General features: G+C 45.7%; 1 protein-coding gene across 3 annotated transcripts in view; it reads left to right on the forward strand.

Moving 5' to 3' along the window:
• The window catches only part of GDPD4 (glycerophosphodiester phosphodiesterase domain containing 4), a 34,672-nt gene that overhangs the window by 9,982 nt on the left and 4,797 nt on the right, over positions 1-19,893 (forward strand). For all 3 annotated transcript variants that reach the window (XM_021388735.1, XM_021388744.1, XM_021388753.1), the window contains 11 exons: positions 3,158-3,366; positions 4,419-4,522; positions 5,326-5,419; positions 9,959-10,018; positions 11,651-11,749; positions 13,194-13,287; positions 14,912-15,057; positions 16,489-16,571; positions 17,249-17,399; positions 18,027-18,251; positions 18,896-19,053. In XM_021388735.1, the coding sequence (XP_021244410.1) occupies positions 3,184-3,366; positions 4,419-4,522; positions 5,326-5,419; positions 9,959-10,018; positions 11,651-11,749; positions 13,194-13,287; positions 14,912-15,057; positions 16,489-16,571; positions 17,249-17,399; positions 18,027-18,251; positions 18,896-19,053 (1,397 nt within the window). In that variant the 5' untranslated portion in view covers positions 3,158-3,183. The remainder of the gene's footprint in view (positions 1-3,157; positions 3,367-4,418; positions 4,523-5,325; positions 5,420-9,958; positions 10,019-11,650; positions 11,750-13,193; positions 13,288-14,911; positions 15,058-16,488; positions 16,572-17,248; positions 17,400-18,026; positions 18,252-18,895; positions 19,054-19,893) is intronic.

Raw genomic sequence — 19,893 nt, forward strand, 5'->3', positions numbered from 1 at the left:
AGCCCTGCTCCACTGCCTGCAGTTGCGGGGACTCTTATCAGTGAGCAAACAACGTCTGTTTGCTAGGGAAAGACCTGAGGTCTCCTGGGCTTGTGGAGATGGAAAACATATGTTACCGCTTTCACAGCTCACTTACTAAACCCCAAACTTTGCTCTCCTACTGATGTATGCTTTCCTGCTTGCTCTTTACTCTCATGTCTTTCCTAGTGAATCGGTTTGGGGTTTGCAGTTGCCCTTCTCCAGTCATGTATCTTTGCCTGGTGGGGATGAGCATGGCTGCAGACAGCCCCTGAATTTTAGGATCACTGCTTCAAATCTCAATGCAAGTGCTGTGAAGCCTCTTGCTATGTGCTAGTAATGACTGAGCCACTCCAAATCCTATCGAGGACTTTTGGACTCTGCCATATGTTGCAATGTTGTTTGCCCTTTAGCTGGTTGCTGGGTCCAGAGGAAGGCACGTTATCTTTATTAGGATCAGATGCTTATGGATTTTGTGTTTGATGTGATCTGAGGCATTGCAGATTCAGACGGACTATGAAAGAGATGTTCTCATGGCTTCTGAATGCCTCACTACAACTGAAGTCTGCAGGCAAGGATGGAGGGTCATGAGAGGATATCAGCCACACCAGCTCTCATCCCCTGGCTGGTCCTTGTTGGAGAGAAGAAGGCTCCTTATAAACAGCTCCAAAGGTTCATATTCCACAGTGTAGATTCATAAGCTTAAGCTTCCTAAGTGTTATTTCCTGAAGGCTGGCAAGGGATGGGTGCCACCATCCCATGAGGACATTATTTAGGCATGCAGCCCTGTGACAAGATGAACCCTTTGAGCACCAAGGGCTCTGAGGTCTGAATGTGGAATCCCCAAACTGGCATCCTCACACTGTCTCATGCTACAGGGAGATGTCTGGTCAAGATCACAGAATCACAGAATATTTTGAGTTAGAAAGAACCCATAAGGATCACGAAGACCAACTCCTAGAGATGATACCAAGATGATACCTTGGTTGGTTTGTCTGTGGTAAAGACTGAAGCTCTGTGAAAGGCTCCTCGCTGAATGTTTCCCATTATGTGAGATTTTGTGCTCACTCATTCCAAGAACTGCATCGAGACAGCAGTCATCCAAACAGTTGTGAAATACATAACAGGGGAAAAATTTTAACTGCTCTCTGTATCTCACACAAATAGGTCGTGGAGTAGTGGGATCAAGCTGTAGCACAGGAGGCTAGACATTGGAAAAACCTCTGAAAGGTAAAACTGGTTCAGATGGGATTAGCCTGTCTAGGGAGCTAGTGGTGCCTCCACCCGTGGCAATTTTTATGAGAAAGATAGACTATCATAAAGATTTAATGTCCAGCCAGCTGAATGGAGAGAACAGAGCGTCAGGGTCCCTGCAATTTGTTTTCCTGTCAAACCCTATACACTCATAGGCAAATATTGATGTGTGAACCTAATGCACACATCAGGAATGCAATAGCAAATCTCATGGTCTTCTGACAGGAAAACAGATGGTTTGGATTGAGTGTCTTCATCCCTGTTGGAAGCCTTAAATCAAGGGCTGGGGAAGAACAGGTGCTGAGGTTCAGTGATGGGGAAAATCGTGGTCTAGGGATCCTCACAGAAAGATTTGGTGAACTTTTAGGGGTGGCTTGACCCCATCATATCCAACAGTATGGGGTTCTCCTGACTGTCCTGGATGGATGCTCTGCCTCAGGAAGGCGTTCAGAGCATGGCACACCTGGGTACTCTTCACTTAGCAGTGGTCCAAAGTGACAACTCTTGTGTTTCGTTTAATAACAGAATCATTAATGTTGGAAAAGACCTTTAAGATCACCAAGCCCAACCCCAACTCATCCCACCATGCCCACTGACCATGTCCCTATGTGCCACATCTCCAGGGTTGCTGAACACCTCCAGGGACGGTGACTCCACCACCTCCCAGGGCAGCCTGTGCCAGTGCATTACCACTCTTTTGGAGAAGAAACTTTTCCTAATACCCAATATCTATCCCTTCTCATTTGCACCCAGGCTGGCGATAGACTGAGACATTGGGAATATGTAACAGGGAAGCAACATTTCAGTGTTAACTTGCATCTTGTCTTTCTGTGTTACTTGTGGCTTCTGCAAACTCATTATAGGTTTTCTGGGGGCACTAAAGCACTTTTTAGTGTAACAGGAAAGCACCTCAGGGCATCTTTATACTCCAAAGAAGTGATGGATGATGGTGCTTCTTTGTAAGACAACACACAACTATAGTTTTCTAAATCTTTCCTCGTGTTCTTGACAGTGTCTTGCTGGTCAAATTGCTCTTTTCTGGCACAAACACCTTTGCTATTTGCTCTCCTGGTGATAGCATCACTCATAATTTACCACCAAAATCTTTGTTTAAAATCCTGACGGTGAACAGATCTCCCACGTGTGCGTATTTACAGCTATTCTTTCTAGCTGTGAAACGCTCTGCCTGGAAAGCTATTTCAGCCAGGAAATAATTTTTCCATAAGGGATCAGTCTGTGCAGGGCTGCAGTTTTTCCAGGATAAGAGAGCTGTGAACTGGGAGGGCTTTAGTCCCTTTCCTGCTTGAGCTAGTTAAACTGGTGGGGGGTTGCAGACAGGTCATGGAGCTATTGAGCTGATTCCCATGGCTAAGTCTAGGCTCAGGTTCATCTAACGTAATTTGGGAATCTGCATGGAGCGCTTAAGTTAATGATTTCCTTTCCCAGAGCACCCTGCATAGTCAAAAGGAGGCAGAGGTTCCCTTAGAGGCGATGCAGAGTGCTGGAGTTATAACCAGCAGCATCCCCTGCTCACCACTGACTGCTGGGGGGGCTTGCAACAACCATGCTTTAATTTCAAGCACCTCTATTGAGGATACAACATTAGGTGGGATGTCCTTAGCATACTTTCATGGTGGTCTCAGCATCCTCTTGGGAAAAATTCTGATATGAAAAGCTCGTCCCAAAGGAAAGCCAGGTTGGATGGGGCCTTGGGCAGACTGATCTGGGGCTTGATGTAGTGGTTGGCAACCCTGCCTGTGGCAGGGGGTTGGAACTAGATGGTCTTCAAGTTCTCTTCCAATCCAAGCCATTCTATGAATCTATAATTCTAAGGAAAGGAGAGAACATCCACAGTCGTGCCATAAATCTTGGGATCTCATTTCAGGAAGAAGATGAGATAAGGCTGTTCAGATGGAGGCCAGTTCCACCAGCCTCAAGAAGATCAAGTTTGGGAAGCTGAAGGTGGTACGTCGGCGCTTGCTGCAGAGGTATGAGCACCAGCCCTTCATCTCCTGCCTGGCTGGTTTCTACAGCTGCCGATGGAAGCGGTACCAGCGCAGAAGGACTGAGCCTGGGAAATGCTGCTGCAAGACGGTAAATTAGCCCAAAATCAGCACAGACATTGATTTCTGTACTGGGACAAATCAGCCCAAGCTGACAAGTGATTGATGTCACAGGTCAAAGGTAGCCCAGCCCAAATGAGGTCTGTTGGTGCTTTGGATTTTGGCTCTGAGAGTTGATGTGTTGCTCAGTTTGTCTGTGCCACCATGCAGGGAGGAAACGTGGCAGCAGGGAATGGCCTGGCACCAAATGAGAAGCCAGTGAATGGAGGCCATATGACAGAAGGTGACAGATCCTTTAGCTGAGTCTGTTGTGGTAGGACAAGGGGAAATGGTTTCAAACTGAAAGAGGGAAGATTTAGATTGGATGTAAGAAAAAAGTGTTTTTGTGGTAAGGGTGGTGAGCACTGGCTCAGGTTGCCCAGAGAGGTAGTGGGTGCCCCATCCCTGGAGACACTCAAGGTCAGGCTGGATGGGCTCCGAGCACCTGATGGAGCTGTAAATCATAGAATTATAGAAAATCCCGAGTTGGAAGGGATCCATAAGGGTCATTGAATCCAACTCCTGGCTGCACATGAGATCACCCAAAAAACAGACCATATGTCTGAGAGCTTTGTTCAGATGTTTCCTGAACACCCTCTTGGTGGTCTGAGCTCTCTGAGCATGGAGGGCATTTGCCTTCCAAACCAGACATGCCCTAATGATCTTTACAACTAAAACATTGGTTTAACCCAGCATCTACACCCGATATCTGAGAGCGGTGTCCCAGCGCTCCCTGAGCTCCGGCAGCTCGGGGCCGTGCCCACTGCCTGGGCCCTGGAGGTGCACAAGGACAGGCTGGATCGGACCCTGGGCAGCCTGACCTGGTGAGGGGCAACCAGCCCATGTGGGCGTTGGAACTGGATGGGCTTTAAGGTCCCTTCCAACCTGAGCCATTGTATGATGTTCCTCCCAGGACAAGGTCAGCTCCAGAAGGTCCAGCATCATGCCACATGTTTAAGGACAGCCTAAAAGCAATTGCTGTTTCCTCTGACTGTTTTGAAGTAAACAAGGCTCTGACCCACTGTTCTCCTTCTGACTTTCTAGCGGGAATGTGTGTTTTTCCCACTGCTTGTTGGAGCTTTCTGCTTTTCTCTGGTCTTCCTGTACATGTGGGGTGAAGCGAAAAATGACTACAATAACTTTGACTGGTAAGTACTGTGTTATCCTTCTTTTCCTCTTGGGTTTAAATGGGACACCACAGGCAGGCAGGACACCAGTTATGAGCCAAAGATTTGACTCCTTGGAGTCCTGTGTCCAGTACCCAAATTGACAGGACAAGGGGAAATGGTTTCAGACTAAAAGAGGGAAGATTTAGCTTGGATGTAAGGAAAGAAGTTTTTTTATGACAAGGGTAATAAGGCACTGGCACAGGCTGCCCAGAGAAGTGGTGGATGCCTCATCTATGGAGACACTCAAGGTCAGGCTGGGTGGGCTCTGAGCACCTGATGGAGCTGTGGGTGTCCCTGCTGATTGCAGGGGAGTAGGACCAGATGGCCTTCAGAGGTCCCTTCCAGCTCAAATGATGCTGTGATTCTATGAAATTGAACAGCACTGCCAGGACTAAAGAAATGTAGTGGCTAGCAACAGAAGCATTGTACCAGCTATCTCAGAGCAAAGAGAACTGCATGCCCCCCATCTTGATACAGAAATAGTCAGCAAAGCTTTATGCAAGTCCTTTCCTTCTGCACTATGTAGGCAACAGTTACGTAAATCTAACACCTAAAATTAGATACCATCCAGATAGCTCTAATATCAGAGGGAGGAAAGGTGTAATTACGTTATTGATTCCTATTGAGCCTTTGGGTGGGAAGTAGAACTTCCCTCTCTCTCTTTGGGAAATGCCTCTGCAGCTCCTCCAGCTCTCTGACGTTTTCTCCTCCAACTATCGTTCCCCTGCAGCCCCTGTGCTAATACAACACAAACACTGTTACGAGATTTTATTCCTTTTTAGGTATAACTATGGGAACCTAGGCTTCTGGTTCCTCTGGTCTCTTGTTCTCCTGATAGTGGCTGCAATCCTGTTCATGTACATCACGCTGCTTTTGGTGAGTAAAGCTCCTTGCAAAGGTGACTTACGGGCCCACAAAACGAATGTAAGGCTGGCTTTGATGTGTCAGACCAAAGTTCACTCATCACTGACAGAGGATCCCTGGGGAGGACTGGGAACACAGTGGGCATTTCTGGTACTTTCTCCTCATTTCCAACTGTGGAAGAGCATTTTCAGTGCAGAGGTCTCTGAGTCAGTTGTAGGTTCTACGCCTTCCTTCTGTGATTTCCCTTTGGTGAATGCACTCCATCTCTCCTTGGTGGGAGCTGAGGTCAGTTGCTCTGACAGCAGGGAAGTATGGAGATCTGAGTTATGGAGCGATGGTAATGTAAGAAGAGTTAATTCCTCTAACCCTGAACTGGAGTGCTCATTAGAAGAAGGGAAATATCATCCCTGGGATTGCTTTGATTCTCTCTGCTTTGCTGGAGAGTTTGTCTCCAGGCAGAGGCTACAGATGTGGTAAGAAAGCACTCCTGAAGCTTATATCCAGAGAGGTAATGTCCCTGAGTTCTTCGTTTTTTCTAATCCTGTTAAATTCTCTCTGATCTGCTGCCTTCTTTGGTTTCTGGAAACATAGCAAGGGCAAGCATTACCCAACACTGCTTCCTGCACAAACCTTTCCCCTGTCCTTTTCCTCATGGAGAGCCCAAAATAAGCATAAATCTACCCCTGCATCCCAATCTTCTGCACGCAGAGCTCCAGGCTAAGAAATCACTTCAATTCCAAGAACTGCAGTCCATGCTTGTTCTCACATCTGCTTCCATTTTGGGATGTCATGTTCCCAGGCTCGGCTTATGGCTTTGACTCACCTCTGTGACCAAAACCACTGCTTTTATCACCAGTTCCAGTCCCTGGTTCTGGCTGGATCAGCTCCAAACTTGTGTTTGTGCTTTGTCAGCATCCAAACATCAGCAAGTGTCCTGCCAGTGGCTTTTTTAGAGGAGTTTCATGTCCTCGGCAGCATGGAGGTGATGACTGCAAGCGATCAGGGCAGGCAATGGACGAAGTAAGGTCAGAAGTGTAGATGTAAATATGAGAGAAATTGGTGTCCTATGAGGCTTGGTTCTGTCTTGGTCCCATTGTGTAGATACACAATGATGTGATGTGACCACAGTGGAGATGCTCTTCAGCAATGTCATAGAATCATAGAACCATAGAATTGTTAGAGTTGGAAGGGACCTTTGAAGGCCATTGAGTCCAGCTCCCCTGCAATGAACAGGGACACCTACAGCTCCATCAGGTGCTCAGAGCCCCATCCAGCCTGACCTTGAATGTCTCTAGGAATGGAGCACCCACCACCTCTCTGAGCAACCTGTGCCAGTGTCTTATTACCCTTACTGTAAATAACTTTTTCTTTATATCCATACATTCCTTATACGGATGCTTTCAATCAGTAGCCCATCACATCAGAAAACTGAGCACACTGCTGTCCTTGTTGGTGTAGAGAGATTTTACAGCAACCAGTAGCTGGGTTGTTTTTTTTATCTGTGAGCACCATACCTTCTTCCTTAACAATGGCATCCAACTAGAACCTGCAGGCCTGCTTCCACATCCTCATTGGGAACCACTGAAGCAAACACTCTCCAGCCCACCAGCTGCTGAACAAAACACTGCACAATAAAGCAGTGACTGTGCAAAGATGCTCTCTGCCTGCATGCGTTAGTGTAATTTTCTTCAGATGATCAGTTTCAATTAATGTAATTGTTATCGCTCCCCAAGATAATTTTCTCATTCCTATTAAAGCTAAAAGGTTAAGCTGAGGGGTCTAGCTGCAGGACAGTCCAGATGCAGTGGAGAAGAAAAATCTTTTGTTATTCTGTCTTTCAAACACCTACACTTTTTCCTTTCTACTGTTCAATCATGTTCATTTCAAGGGTTTGGGGAAAGTCATTTGTGATTGTATAATGTAAAGTGGTTCAGAAATGCTGTGGCCTCTGCATTCATAAGAAGACTCAAAACTGTCCATTAGCACTGAAGTTCAAAGAGAGGTGGGATGGGGAGACTATTGTCCACCATTTTTCGCCATAACTTTGTGGGCAGTGTCCCAGTCAGAAAGAGGAAGACAGAGATGTGAGCCCCCATTGCAGTGAATCTAACTCTCTTGCCATGGGGAAGCATGCCTTAATTAACATTTGACTGGTAGACCATAGACTCATAGAATGGCTTGGATTGGAAGGGATCTCAGAGATCATCTAGCTCTAACCCTCCTGCCATGGGCAGGGATGCCAACCCTGGAGGAAGGAGACATTTCCACACTTCTTACTAAAGACAAGAAGAATGCAAGTGTTGGACGCAAGACTGAGAGAGATGATGGGGCTGGCAAGAGCGATCTGGGCTCTAACCTTCATGGCAATAATCAGACATATATCCATCACCAAAGCTAGCATGTCCATGAACTTATATTAGACAATCCCAGGATATGTGTGGAAACAGTTTGGAGGAGGGATACCTGCTTGTGTTGGTTGTCCTTTTGCCCGAGGAAGTTCTACTATTGCTGCAAGTGTATGAGACATCATTAGGGGCAGCTGCTCTCTGTGGAACAGCACACTGAACGGGTCCTTAGGTAGCTTTTGAGGAACAGGATGAAGCTTGAGATGTTAAGCTTCAGGGGTGCATGGAGAACAAAGAAAGCTCAAGCTGACTGTGCCAGAACACATAGAGGACGGATCTTGTCCACATCACATCTGCTCGCCAACCCATTAAGATGTGTTCTCCTGCAGTGCCCAGTAGTACAACTGCAGGAGTTCCTTCTTCACTCTCTGACTGGTGATTATTCTTCTTGAAAACCAGTAATGATCTATTGTTTCCATTTGTGAAAATATGCCCTTCCTCCAATGGCATCCCTAGAAGTGCTGCATCATTTATAGGTAGGTTATACTGCAGTAGCAGGGGAGAGTCTTGTTGAGCACACCCTGTGAAATAAGTGGATGCCCCTTTGACTAGGATCAAGCCTTTACAGCATTGCTTGCAGAAAAGATGAGATTTTGAAAGTGTTTTTTTTCTTCATTTTTCTGAAGTGGCTTATTTAAATGGGTCTGGCTTAAGATCTTCAACAGTAATTCAGTTCCCTCTGAACCACTCCCACGGTTACTCATCATGTACTGGGTGTAGGATTAAATTAAAGGAGTCTAACATATCAAGAGGTACTTAAAAGTTGATCTGTATTCTCTGCTGAGCTTATCTCACTTCAAATCAGCATCATCGTGGAAAAAGAGTGTATTTGTAGCTGGGTCAGAAAGAGATTACGTTCTTTAGTAGTTGGGTTTCAGAACAGATCTAGGGAACTACCCAGGGAACTACGAACCTGTCAGCTTTGCCTCTGTGCTAGGGAAGATCATGGAACAGGTCTTCCTGGAAGCTGTGCTAAGGCACATGGAAGAGAAGGAGGTGATACGGGATAACCAGCATGACTTCACCAAGGGCAGGTCCTGCCTGAGCAACCTGGTTGCTTTTTATGATGGTGTAACTGCATCACTGGGCAAGGGAAGGACCACTGATGTCACCTCTTTGGATTTCAGTGAGGCCTTTGGCACAGTCCCCCATAACAACCTTTTATCCAAATTGGAAAGATATGGATTTGATGGATGGACTGTTTGATGGACAAGGAACTGGTTGTGAGATCATGCTCAGAGAGTGATGGACAATGGCTCAGTGTCTGAATGGAGATCAGTGACAATGGTGTCCCTCAGGGGACAGTAATGGGAATGGTGCTCTTTAACATCTCCATCAATGACATTAACATCTGGCGATACTGCTCCCCAAACTGTCCCTTACAGTTGTTGGGAAGCATGCTCCAGCCACTCAGCTATCTAATCATAGAAGAAAGTTTCCAGCAAAGCCATGGACTGGTTCTCCTCACCCTTCTCAGTGTTCCAGGCCTTGTGGGTTACCCCTTGTCCTGGTTGGGGTTTGCACTGTGCCTCAAAGGAGCCCTCCCCATGCATTCCACCAGGAAAAGCAACATGCTGACCATAGGGCTGCAGCTGATGACTAGAAATTAACTCAATACAAAGTAGAGGTTTTGAATCTCCAAGGTAGCTTTCCATGTTCTGAGATGTGCCTGTTTGCATTTCTTGCAGTTGCTGTCAATATGTGGTCATCTTTGCTCTCTGTTCTGTATTTTTGTGGGTTTTTTTTTTTTTTTTGAGACATTAATTATTCCATGAGCCATATCCCCCATGGATGATATGCTTCTAAATGACAACAGATATATAGAAAGCAGGCAAGGTTCATGTCATGGATGCTGGCCCTGGCTATATCCTCTCTGCCAGAGTTTATACTCATGAAGTGTGTGCACCAAAGAGCTCAGAGGTTTTGATCCTACAAGGCAGCTTTGTTGTGTGCTCGATCATTTCAGGAGCATATTTACTGTGGCAATAAACATTTCTCACCGTACATCTGTCCTGCTAACAGCCTTGCTGTTGTGCAGAAAGGCATAAAATGACTTTCCAATGCAAAAATCATTCCAGAAGTGCCTCACTAAACACACTTCATCATCCTGTGCCAGGATGGCAACAATGTCTTCTTGATTTTGCAGGTCCTTGCAATGTGTTTGCTTGCAGAAGGGCAGCAGCTGTACCTGCACTGGAGTCACAAGGTGAGCAGAGTCAGGGCTTTCTGGTAACTCTAATCCATGTTTTAAACATGGAGGGAAGAGGTTAATTTTAAAAGGCTTTAGACATCCATGAGAATGACGTTTCCACCTGAGCTAGTCACCCCAGGCTCCATTTGGATGAGGGAAACAAACCTTCCGAGGACGCAAATCATCCAGCTGGTCACAGGTGTCTAAATTAAGATGAGATGAATCACACCTAAACCACCTTTTTTCCTTGCTGACTATAAAAGGAGCCTGCAGTGACTCATTCAGGTGAGGATGTCTATATTTGACGTGCTTAGATGTGGTAGCATAAAGACAAAGGAGGATTTTGCTCTGGAGCACAGCATAAGCCTCTGCAGGCAGTAGCTGCTTGCTTTGCAGAGCAGAAATCTGTCCTTTCCAAGGCATCCATTTGTCTTTGAGAACTTTTGGAAACATCACCTGGAATCCTGAAGGTACAGAAGCAAACCCTCAGGGATCTGTTGCTGCAAAACGGTGCATAATCACAGAATCATAGAATTGTTAAGATTGGAAAGACCACTAAGATCATCTAGTCCAACCATCCACCCATCACCACCACGCCCACAATGTCGTTCAATGTGACATCTGCCTTTTTCTTGAAAATCTCCAGGGACAGTGACTCCACCCCCATCCTAGGCAGGGATAAAAGTCACCTTTCTTAAGAAATTCTTGAAAGTTACGTGAGACATTTCAAAAAATGAGCCCCTAGCCATGCCGTTTAGGAAAGAATGTAATACGATGACAAACTGTGCAGTGGAAATAAATAGTTGAATGAGATGATACTCGATCCTGCTTCTTCGTTTTAGACATAGAAACAATCATTTTGCTATTGAAAATGCGTTTTCAGAAGAACCAGAAAGACATGGAGCAATGTGTGGAAAATATTAGGATGGTATCCTTGGGTGTAAGAGACTGGGGCCAGATTGTTAAGACAGTGATCTGTAGGATCTCCCTGAAGAGTGGTTTGGGCCTTGGTCTGACTTGCTTGTAGTGCTCAGCAGACAGATGATGTGCCAAGTAGAGCATGCTGTCATAACTGCTTTGGTACCAAACTGGGCAAGAAGTCAAAGAACAGAATGGACTACTGCTTCACTTCTTTTAGTTAAAATATGAATACTCATCTCTGAAGTGTTTGCAGTTGCAGAAGCCTGATGCAAAGCAACTCAGCATAAGGAAGCTGTGACAATGTGTCTTTTGGGCTTAGTTCATCACTTCTGAGTTCAGCCAGCTACAGGTTGAGGATTTAATGTTGGATCATCTAGGCTCCATATACATCAGCTCACAGAGGAAGGTGCCTCTCATTATAAAGCTAGTAGAAAGAGACCACCTCTGGAAATTCCTCTCTTTCTCTATTACTTTTAGAGGGAACCTTGAAAGCTGACTTGGGTTAGGTACCAAACTCCTAAAATCAATTTCGTCATAGAGAAAATCCAATTTATAGCACTATTGGTTTGGTTTTAGTCCCATCACATGTTTCCAAACTGACGTACTCAAGCTTGTGCATCCCAAATTTATTGAGTCCAAACTTCTTAAACAAGCCTGACGGGCAAATTAATTGTACATCCTATGCAGAAATCCTCAAGCTTATTAATGTCCTCTTTGTCTCCCCAGATTGGGACTTTTCTTGTCCTGGGTTTTTCTATCACAGCCATCTTCATATTGTCTGTACTCTGGGGAGATCAATGGAAAACAGTCCGCCTGTCATTCCAGGTAAGAAGAACTTGTTTTAAAAAGAACCAACAATCTATCTCTGGAAGTAGTTTGTGGTAATCAATAGAAAATTCAGTATGGTGAATGTTTTTCACATGAGTTTTCCTGGCAATCTACTCAGGTTTGCATAAACTTTTATTATGACTTAAAGAGTTAATATTTCCTATTGGAAGAAAGGAAGCCAAGACATGAGGGTTGGCTTTGAGCTATCTGTTTTATGTCACATGTCTTGTTTTGGGAAGTCATAGTGAATCAGAAGAGCTCCATCTAAGGAAAAAGCATTTAGGTTTTTAGGGAGTGGGTAGGGAAAGTGCAAGGTGAGACAACCTGTGGGATGCAGGAGGTCAGAGAGCATAGGCTCAGCAGATCTGAAGGTGGAGGCAAGATCTGCTCCACTGCTGCTTGGTGTTGTAGCATCTGGGTCCCCACATGTACCAGGACGGAGGAAGTTATAGCATTTGACTACAGAGCTGCCTTGAAGACGTTATTTGGACGTATCACCTCTCTCCCACTTCACTTATTGCCTGTGAACATTGGGAGAGCAATGCATAGGGACTGGAAGAGGAAGCAGCTGGTAGCCCTGGACTTATTTCAGTTTCTCACAGTGCTTGTGGAACTCTACAATTTGGTAATCCTGGCAAAAGTAATTAGAAAATGTTAGCTTCTCCTCTGCACAGCCTCCAGGGGAGGAGGAGGAGACACAAGAACCTTGTGATTCCCCGCAGGTGTTGTTCATTTTGGGTGCTTTTACCCTTTGAGATGCTTCATTTGGCCTCCTGCTGCTGTTCCCAAAGGACACGCATCTCTTGTAGATCCTATGTCATGTACTTTAGCCCTGTGTTACCATCTCAAATATCCTGGACATCTCAGATGACACCTTTGTTTACACAACTGAATCCTGCTTCTCATCAAAAGAAGTGTCAAGTGTCCAGAGCAGACGGTATCACACAAAACAAAATCTCTCAACAACTTCTGCTTTCTTCAGCCTTTCCATCTTAGAGAATCAGGCATGGATAGAGCACTAGGAAAGGCTTAGGAAACTCAGGTTTGTTGACATCAATTCAAAGACTTAGTTGCACTGGACATGACTGGATGGGATTGGGTTGAGTTAGGCTGGATTAAAATGGCTGCTCTCTGGAAGATGTTAAAATTATGGCATGGTGGAGAAGGTGACTGCCTGCTGAGTCCTCATGGACAAGGACAGCCTTGTCTCTTTCAGCTGCACAGAAGAAAAGAGAACTGCATAGTAAAGTGAGGAGCACGCTGGGGCACCAGCCTGGATGGGGACACATCTCTCTCCTCTGAATTAAGGGGTGTTTGGTGGATCCAGCCCAGATGTGGGAGAGAAGATGAAGCATGTGGGAAGGAATAGTCATGCTGGGGCTTTTTTCCATCTGTATCCGCACTTCATCCCTTATGTAAAATCCTTTTCTCTCCTTGCCAGATCACAGCCCCCTATCTCCACATAGGGGCAATAACCATCATGGTCCTCCTCTCCTGGCCCATGGCTCTGCATGCCATCAGAGCAGATAAGAAAGGTATAGTAACTCTGCTTCCCACTCCCTGTATGACAGAAGATGCGTGTCATTGTGGGAAGACAAATGTGCATGAACGCTTTCCTCCCGTATCCACACTCCAGCTGGAGGTGACTTTTAGTTTTTGAGTATTCCAGGGAAACTTGTAGGGCTTGAGCTTAGGTCATGCACTGTCCCATATCTGTCTGTCTGTCCATATTCATTACTGAGAGAAGGGTAGATGTGGCACTTAGGGACATGGTTTAGTGGGCATGGTGGTGATGGGTTGACAGTTGGATTTGGTGATTTTAGTGGTCTTTTCCAAATTTCATGATTCTATGACTCTGTGATTTGCATACTGTCATGCAGAGTTTTGGCCTCTATCTTGGTAGTTATCCACCTTGAGGATAAAGAGCTGAGCAGAAGTCCCCATGTTCTGAGGCATGCATGGTCAACCACCTGCAGGAGAAAGCAACCAATGCCAGACCTTTTCTTGCTGTGCTCAGCTTCATGTCTCAGAAAGTCAATTCAGACTAGAGAATCTTAGGAGAAGCCCATGAGATAGGGGATGATGAGATAGATGAGGGGAAAGAGCTTTCTGATTGATTGGTGAGGAGATTTGTTTTCCTGACCTGCGGTTATCCAAAAGAGAATCATAGAATCATAGAATTAACCAGGCTGGAAAAGTTCTACGAGATCATCCAGTCCAACCATTCACCTACCACCAATAACCTCACTAAACCATGCCTCTCAAAGAGAGCTCCATTCTAACTCTGAGAAGTGTGACTGAGTAGAGTAAGGGAAGGGCCAGGAGACAGGAACATCTGCAGAAGAGCCTGGCTCTGGCACTGGCCACTCTTATCTGACCCAGTTTCGTCATTTATCTAATTTGTAACAAAAAACACTGACCTCAGACTAAACGTGCTGGTGGGAACAGAGCCACTGGAGTGTGCAGAGGGATGGTGGTACCCAACCAGATAAGTAGTGGTCATAGGTGCTCACTTCCAAGAGGGACAGTTTCCTTCTTTGAGACAAAGGTTGTTCTTGAGTAACATGTCAAAAGACACCAAAGACTGTAGGTGAGTTAGCAGGTTTCTGAGATGCAATACCCATGCATGCAGGGTCTATAGGCGTCTGTGTGGAAGAAGCCACTGACAGCAAGCTGAATGAACTAGAAATGCATTCAACTTAAGGGGATGGAGAACAACTGAAGGAGAAAGGTTCCTCCTCATTTTTTCACTGGGGAATGAAACTTTAAAATGTTACTTGTTCTTATCTGAGTAAGAAAAAAAATAGCATCCTTCTGTTGAGGACCATTTCTTTACAGGTGGAGGAAATAGAATTGCACCACCTCTAGAGAAAAGGAATTTAAGGTTGTGTCTTGCCTGAAGGCATAGTGTGGTGTAATTGCAGCACAAAACCTCAGTCCTAACCTAGACAGCCCAAATCGTTCTTTGATCAGTTTGTTCTCCTGAATTTCATTGTTTGGAGAGACAGTGAATATTTGGGGAAGAAGAGATGTTAAAGGGGATGGGATAAAGCCCAACAGTTACTTAACTGGAGGGCTGTATTAAGAGTCAAGCTGCAAGGCAAACCCATATGTTACCAAATGGATTAACTCTAGCCTTCCTCCTTCGAATTCTTTCAGTTGTTCAGGTGATAATTGTTGCTCCATACCTGGCTATCCTTCTCTTTCTTTTCTTGATACCTCTGGGGATGTACTCTCCTTGCATCAGAGAGGCAGGGACACTTGGACCAAAGCCAGCCCTCATCGGACACCGTGGAGCACCAATGGTAGGTTTGGGAAAACTGTTATACATTTCTTCATCTTGTGCATTGCTACCTTTGTCATTATAGAATCATAGAATCATAGAATTAGCTAGGTTGGAAAAGACCTACAAGATCATCCAGTACAACCATCCACCTACCACCAACAACCCCACTAAACCATGTCTCTCAACGCTATATCTAAATGTTTCTCGAACACCTCCAGGGATGGTGACTCAACCACCTCCCTGGGCAGCCCATTCCAGCGCCTGACCACTCTTTCAGAAAAGTAGTATTTCCTAATGGCCAGCCTAAATCTCCCCTGGCGCAACTTGAGGCCATTCCCCCTTGTCCTGTCACTAGTTACAAGGGAGAAGAGGCTGACCCCCAGCTCACTACAACCTCCCTTCAGGTAGTTATACAGAGCGATAAGGTCTCCCCTGAGCCTCGTCTTCTCCAGACTGAACAATCCCAGCTCCCTCAGCCGCTCCTCATAAGGCCTGTGCTCCAGACCCCTCACCGGCTTTGTCGCCCTCTTCTGAACACGCTCCAGGGCCTCAATGTCTTTCTTGCAGTGAGGGGCCCAAAACTGAACATAGTACTCGAGGTGTGGCCTCACCAGCGCTGAGTACGGAGGGACAATGACTTCCCTACTCCTGCTGGCAACACTATTTCTGATCCAAGCCAGGATGCCATTGGCCTTCTTGGCCACCTGGGCACACTGCTGGCTCATGCTCAGCCGAGCATCGACCAACACCCCCAGGTCTGTTTCCTCCACACAACCATCCAGCCACTCTGCCCCAAGCCTGTAGCATTGCCTGGGGTTGTTGCGGCCAAAGTGTAGGACCCAGCACTTGGTCTTGTTGAACCTCATCCCATTGGCTTCAGCCCAGAGATCCAGCCTGTCCAAATCTCTCTGTGGGGTCTCTCTACCCCCAGGCAGATCGACACTTCGTGCCAGCTTGGTGTGGTCTGCAAACTTACTGAGGGTGCTCTGAATTCCCTCATCCAGGTCATCAATAAAGATACTGAAGAGGACAGGCCCCAGCACCGACCCCCAGGGAACACCACTGGTGACCGGTCGCCAGCTGGATTTAACTCCATTCACCACCACTCTCTGGGCCCGGCCCTCCAGGCAGCTCCTTACCCAGCAAAGAGTGTAGATCATCTTCTCCTTCATTTTTATTTTTCCCTTAAGAAATCAGCGCAGGGTGGAAGGGGAGGTATTTCAGTTTGGAAATGCATGCCAAAGGGATCGCTCTGTGGTCTTGCTAACATGGACAGCTCTGCACCTGAGGGACAAGGTGGTTTTGGTAGCCAAGGAAACAGGAGACTTTATCAGGAAAATGGTGATGCCTTAATAGAAAACAGAAGTGTTACAAGGAGACAGAATGTATTTGAAGAGTCCTCCAGGGTGTGTCTAAAACCATTTTGCTCATGGGCCATTTCTTTCCTCAGCTGGCCCCAGAAAACACTGAGATGTCATTTCAGAAGACAATTGAACATGGTGCAGATGGTCTTGAAACAGATGTCACCATTAGGTAAGTGGAAAACATTACACCTCACAAAGCACGTGCTTCTTCTAAGAGCCTTTGGAGCTGCGTAGTTCCAGGCAATGTGGTTTTACTGATGGCTGAGACAGGGTCCCTCAGCTGACATATGATGACAGAGGCTGTGGGGCATGGTTATTCTTGGGCAAGTCAGTAAGCTGTAGCTGTTGATTAAATAATAGAATCATAGAATCATTATGGTTGGAAAAGACCACTATGATCATTTAATCCAACCCTCAACCCATCACCACCACAGCCATTGTCTCAATATTATATTTTAAACACTTTGCAGCATATAAAGACAGTCCCTACCCTAGTCTGGCTTGTGGACCTCTGTGAGAGTTTTACCTGTCCTAGAAGACACCAGAACACTCTGGTATCTGCAAAATGTGCCTTTCACATCACATTATATCCACCTTTTTAGAAGCTGGCAGGCATAAATGCATCATCTCTACTCTGCCCCTGAGAAAAGCAAGTCCCCAGGGTCAGCCAGCAATACTGGTTGGTGTTTTGAGTGCCATCCTTCTTTTCTATCTCACTCTCTGCACCAAGGGAAGCCACACAGCTGTGTTTGTGGTGGCCCACACACTTGTTCTTGCCTAGCTTGACATTTCTTGTGCCCTAAATGAACTGCACCCTAAGTGACCTGAATTATTCCTCTCCAACAGCTACGATGGGGTTCCTTTTCTCATGCATGACAGCACCTTGAGCAGAACAACCAACATCAAGGAGGTCTATCCCAATGACACTACTCAAAATGCAGCGTTGTTCTCCTGGGATGCCCTGAAGGAGTTGAATGCTGGAGCATGGTTCCTTAAGGTAAGCACCGTAAAGGACTGTCATCAGCTGGTTGTAGAAGAGACACCAGCTGGCTACTACATATTAGGATGAATATTAGGAGGGAAGTTTCTGGTTGAGACAAAACACAATGTCAGTAGAGATCCTTGAGCTATAGGGTCTTCTTGTTTTGTACAGCTGGCTTTTAGGCTTTGGAGACCTGTTATATTTGGCTGGTGGTTATTTGTGGCTCTTTGTCACGGCAGCAGAAGAACTGACATGCTGGAGAAAGAAGAAAACAGCTACTCATAATCATAGAATCATAGATAATTTAGGTTGGAGAAGATCTTAAGATCATCAAGTCCAGCCATGCACCTAACACAACTTGTGCAAGGTGCTGTGTCTAATGTAGGCTTACGTGGTGGGGCAGAGAAGCACAGCAGGGCTACATGAGAACTAGACAATTCAGGTCCCAGGAGCAGTGTCATCACAGCCTGGGTTAACTGTCCCTGTTTCTCAGGCAGAAGGGCTAAGTAAAATAGAATATCCTCCCCTGCTGAGGGCTGATGACAAACTTTTTCCTCCACAGAGCTATGAGTTGTTTGCATGCAGCTGACTCCCAGATGCGACTGGCTGATTGATTTCCTTTTTGTATCTGCTTGTTTCTAGGACAAACCTTTTTCATGCATGGGCTCCCTGTCAAGGGCAGATCAAAACCAGGCAATGAATCAGTCAATTTACAAGCTAAGTAGTTTCTTGCGCCTCGCAGACAGTCAGAATAAACTTGTGATATTTGATCTCTACCGCCCTCCAGAGAAACATCCTTACAGGAATTCATGGATCAACAGAACCCTGGAAGTCATCCTCAACGAGTCAGGGATACGACCCCAGCTGGTAGGGTGGCCACTCTCCTTTATATCCCCTTCTATTGCTCACTGAATTTGGACACTGGGGTCAACATTGCATCCTTTCATCACTGAGATAATTGACAGCCTACTCCCTGCCACCCATATTCATTTTATATATTGCATAGAAGGTCCTGGTTTAAATTGAAGCAGCTGGGAGCTTTAATTGCCTTCCTCCTTCCCCACTCAAATCCCTGCTTAGGATGCATGCTGAATCCATGTGGACCAGGTTATATGTCTGCTGATTTCCAGAGAGTTAAGCAGATCTGTGTCTGCTCCCATGCTTGGAGAAAGGGATAAGAGAACATTTTCCACTGCCTTTCCCATTTACCAAAGCTGCCTTTTCATTCATTTCAAACACTGCATCTTTTGTTGGGGCAATGTGAAATGTTCTCAGTGATTTCCAGTTGATAAGAAGGAACACTGAAGACTGATTTCTTGATTAAAGTGACTTTCATCAAGAAGCAAGTTTAAACCCAGCAAATAAATGTTCTTTGATCACTGCAAGAAATATGTTATTTGACAGGTTGGGTTAAGCCCCTCAAGACCTTATCTTTACCAGATTTGAGTGAAGGGCATGGCAGTTATTATTTAGTTCACTGTGAATTCACAGGGTCCTCTTACTGCCTGCAGGTCCTGTGGCTGGAGAATGACATGAGGACCTTTGTTCAGTCTGTTGCTCCTGGCTTCCAGCAGACCATGGGCAGTAAGGCCCCGGTTGAAGATCTGTTGATGGACAATATTGTCAAACTCAACCTGGCCTACACGGAAATGTCCAGTGAAGACATTCGGTAGGTTGCAGCCTCAGCCCCAAGTACAGTCTGCAGGCTGTCTAGTGGACATTTGCCTCATGTCTGAGGCAATGACTCCCTCCAGTGACCAACTCTGGGATCGATAGCATTTCAGAAAGAGCTCTAAGTTAAGAGGCCATCACTATTGCATTTCTGAGGTTAAGGGCTGTAATTCAGCCCCACTGCTGACCCTGTCTGTGGCCAAGAGGTGGCATAATTGAACCCCAAACCCCTCCCTATCCAAGTCCAAGTCCATATTTAATCAGCCAGGGTCATAATATCATAGAATCATAGGATCATTAAGGTGGAAAAGACCTCTAAGATTATCTAGCCCAACTGTCCACCTATCACCAATATTGCCTGCTAAAGCATGTCACTAAATACTTCATCTACATGTTTCTTGCACATCTCCAAGGATCTGGGGATCTTCTGCGTAGAACACCAGTATCTCCTGATACCTTGTCTTTTTACACACGCCATCCCCAACATCTCTGAACCATGGAGAAAAAAACAGTACTAAATCTCCTATGACCTCCACAAACATCAGAGTGCATGCGTGTTGTTGTAGTCAGAAGCCATCACCCTTTCATAGACAGTGTTTTGGAGCCTTAATTTCTTGTCACTGTAGCTACCAGTGCTCCACTGCTTGTGATACACTAACAATGTAATTTGTGCCATGGAAGGCTGCACATTTATTGCAGAAGTCTCCAAAATGGTTCTATTCCATAAACCAATATTTGTCCTATTTACGAAAGCACTGACATCTAATTTAAAACAAAAGAAAAAATTGAACGCTTTGGGTAATAATAACATTCATGTTTTCTTAATGATGTATTCCCC

This window comes from Numida meleagris, chromosome 1 (assembly GCF_002078875.1).
Source record: "Numida meleagris isolate 19003 breed g44 Domestic line chromosome 1, NumMel1.0, whole genome shotgun sequence".
NCBI classification, from domain to species: domain Eukaryota; kingdom Metazoa; phylum Chordata; class Aves; order Galliformes; family Numididae; genus Numida; species Numida meleagris.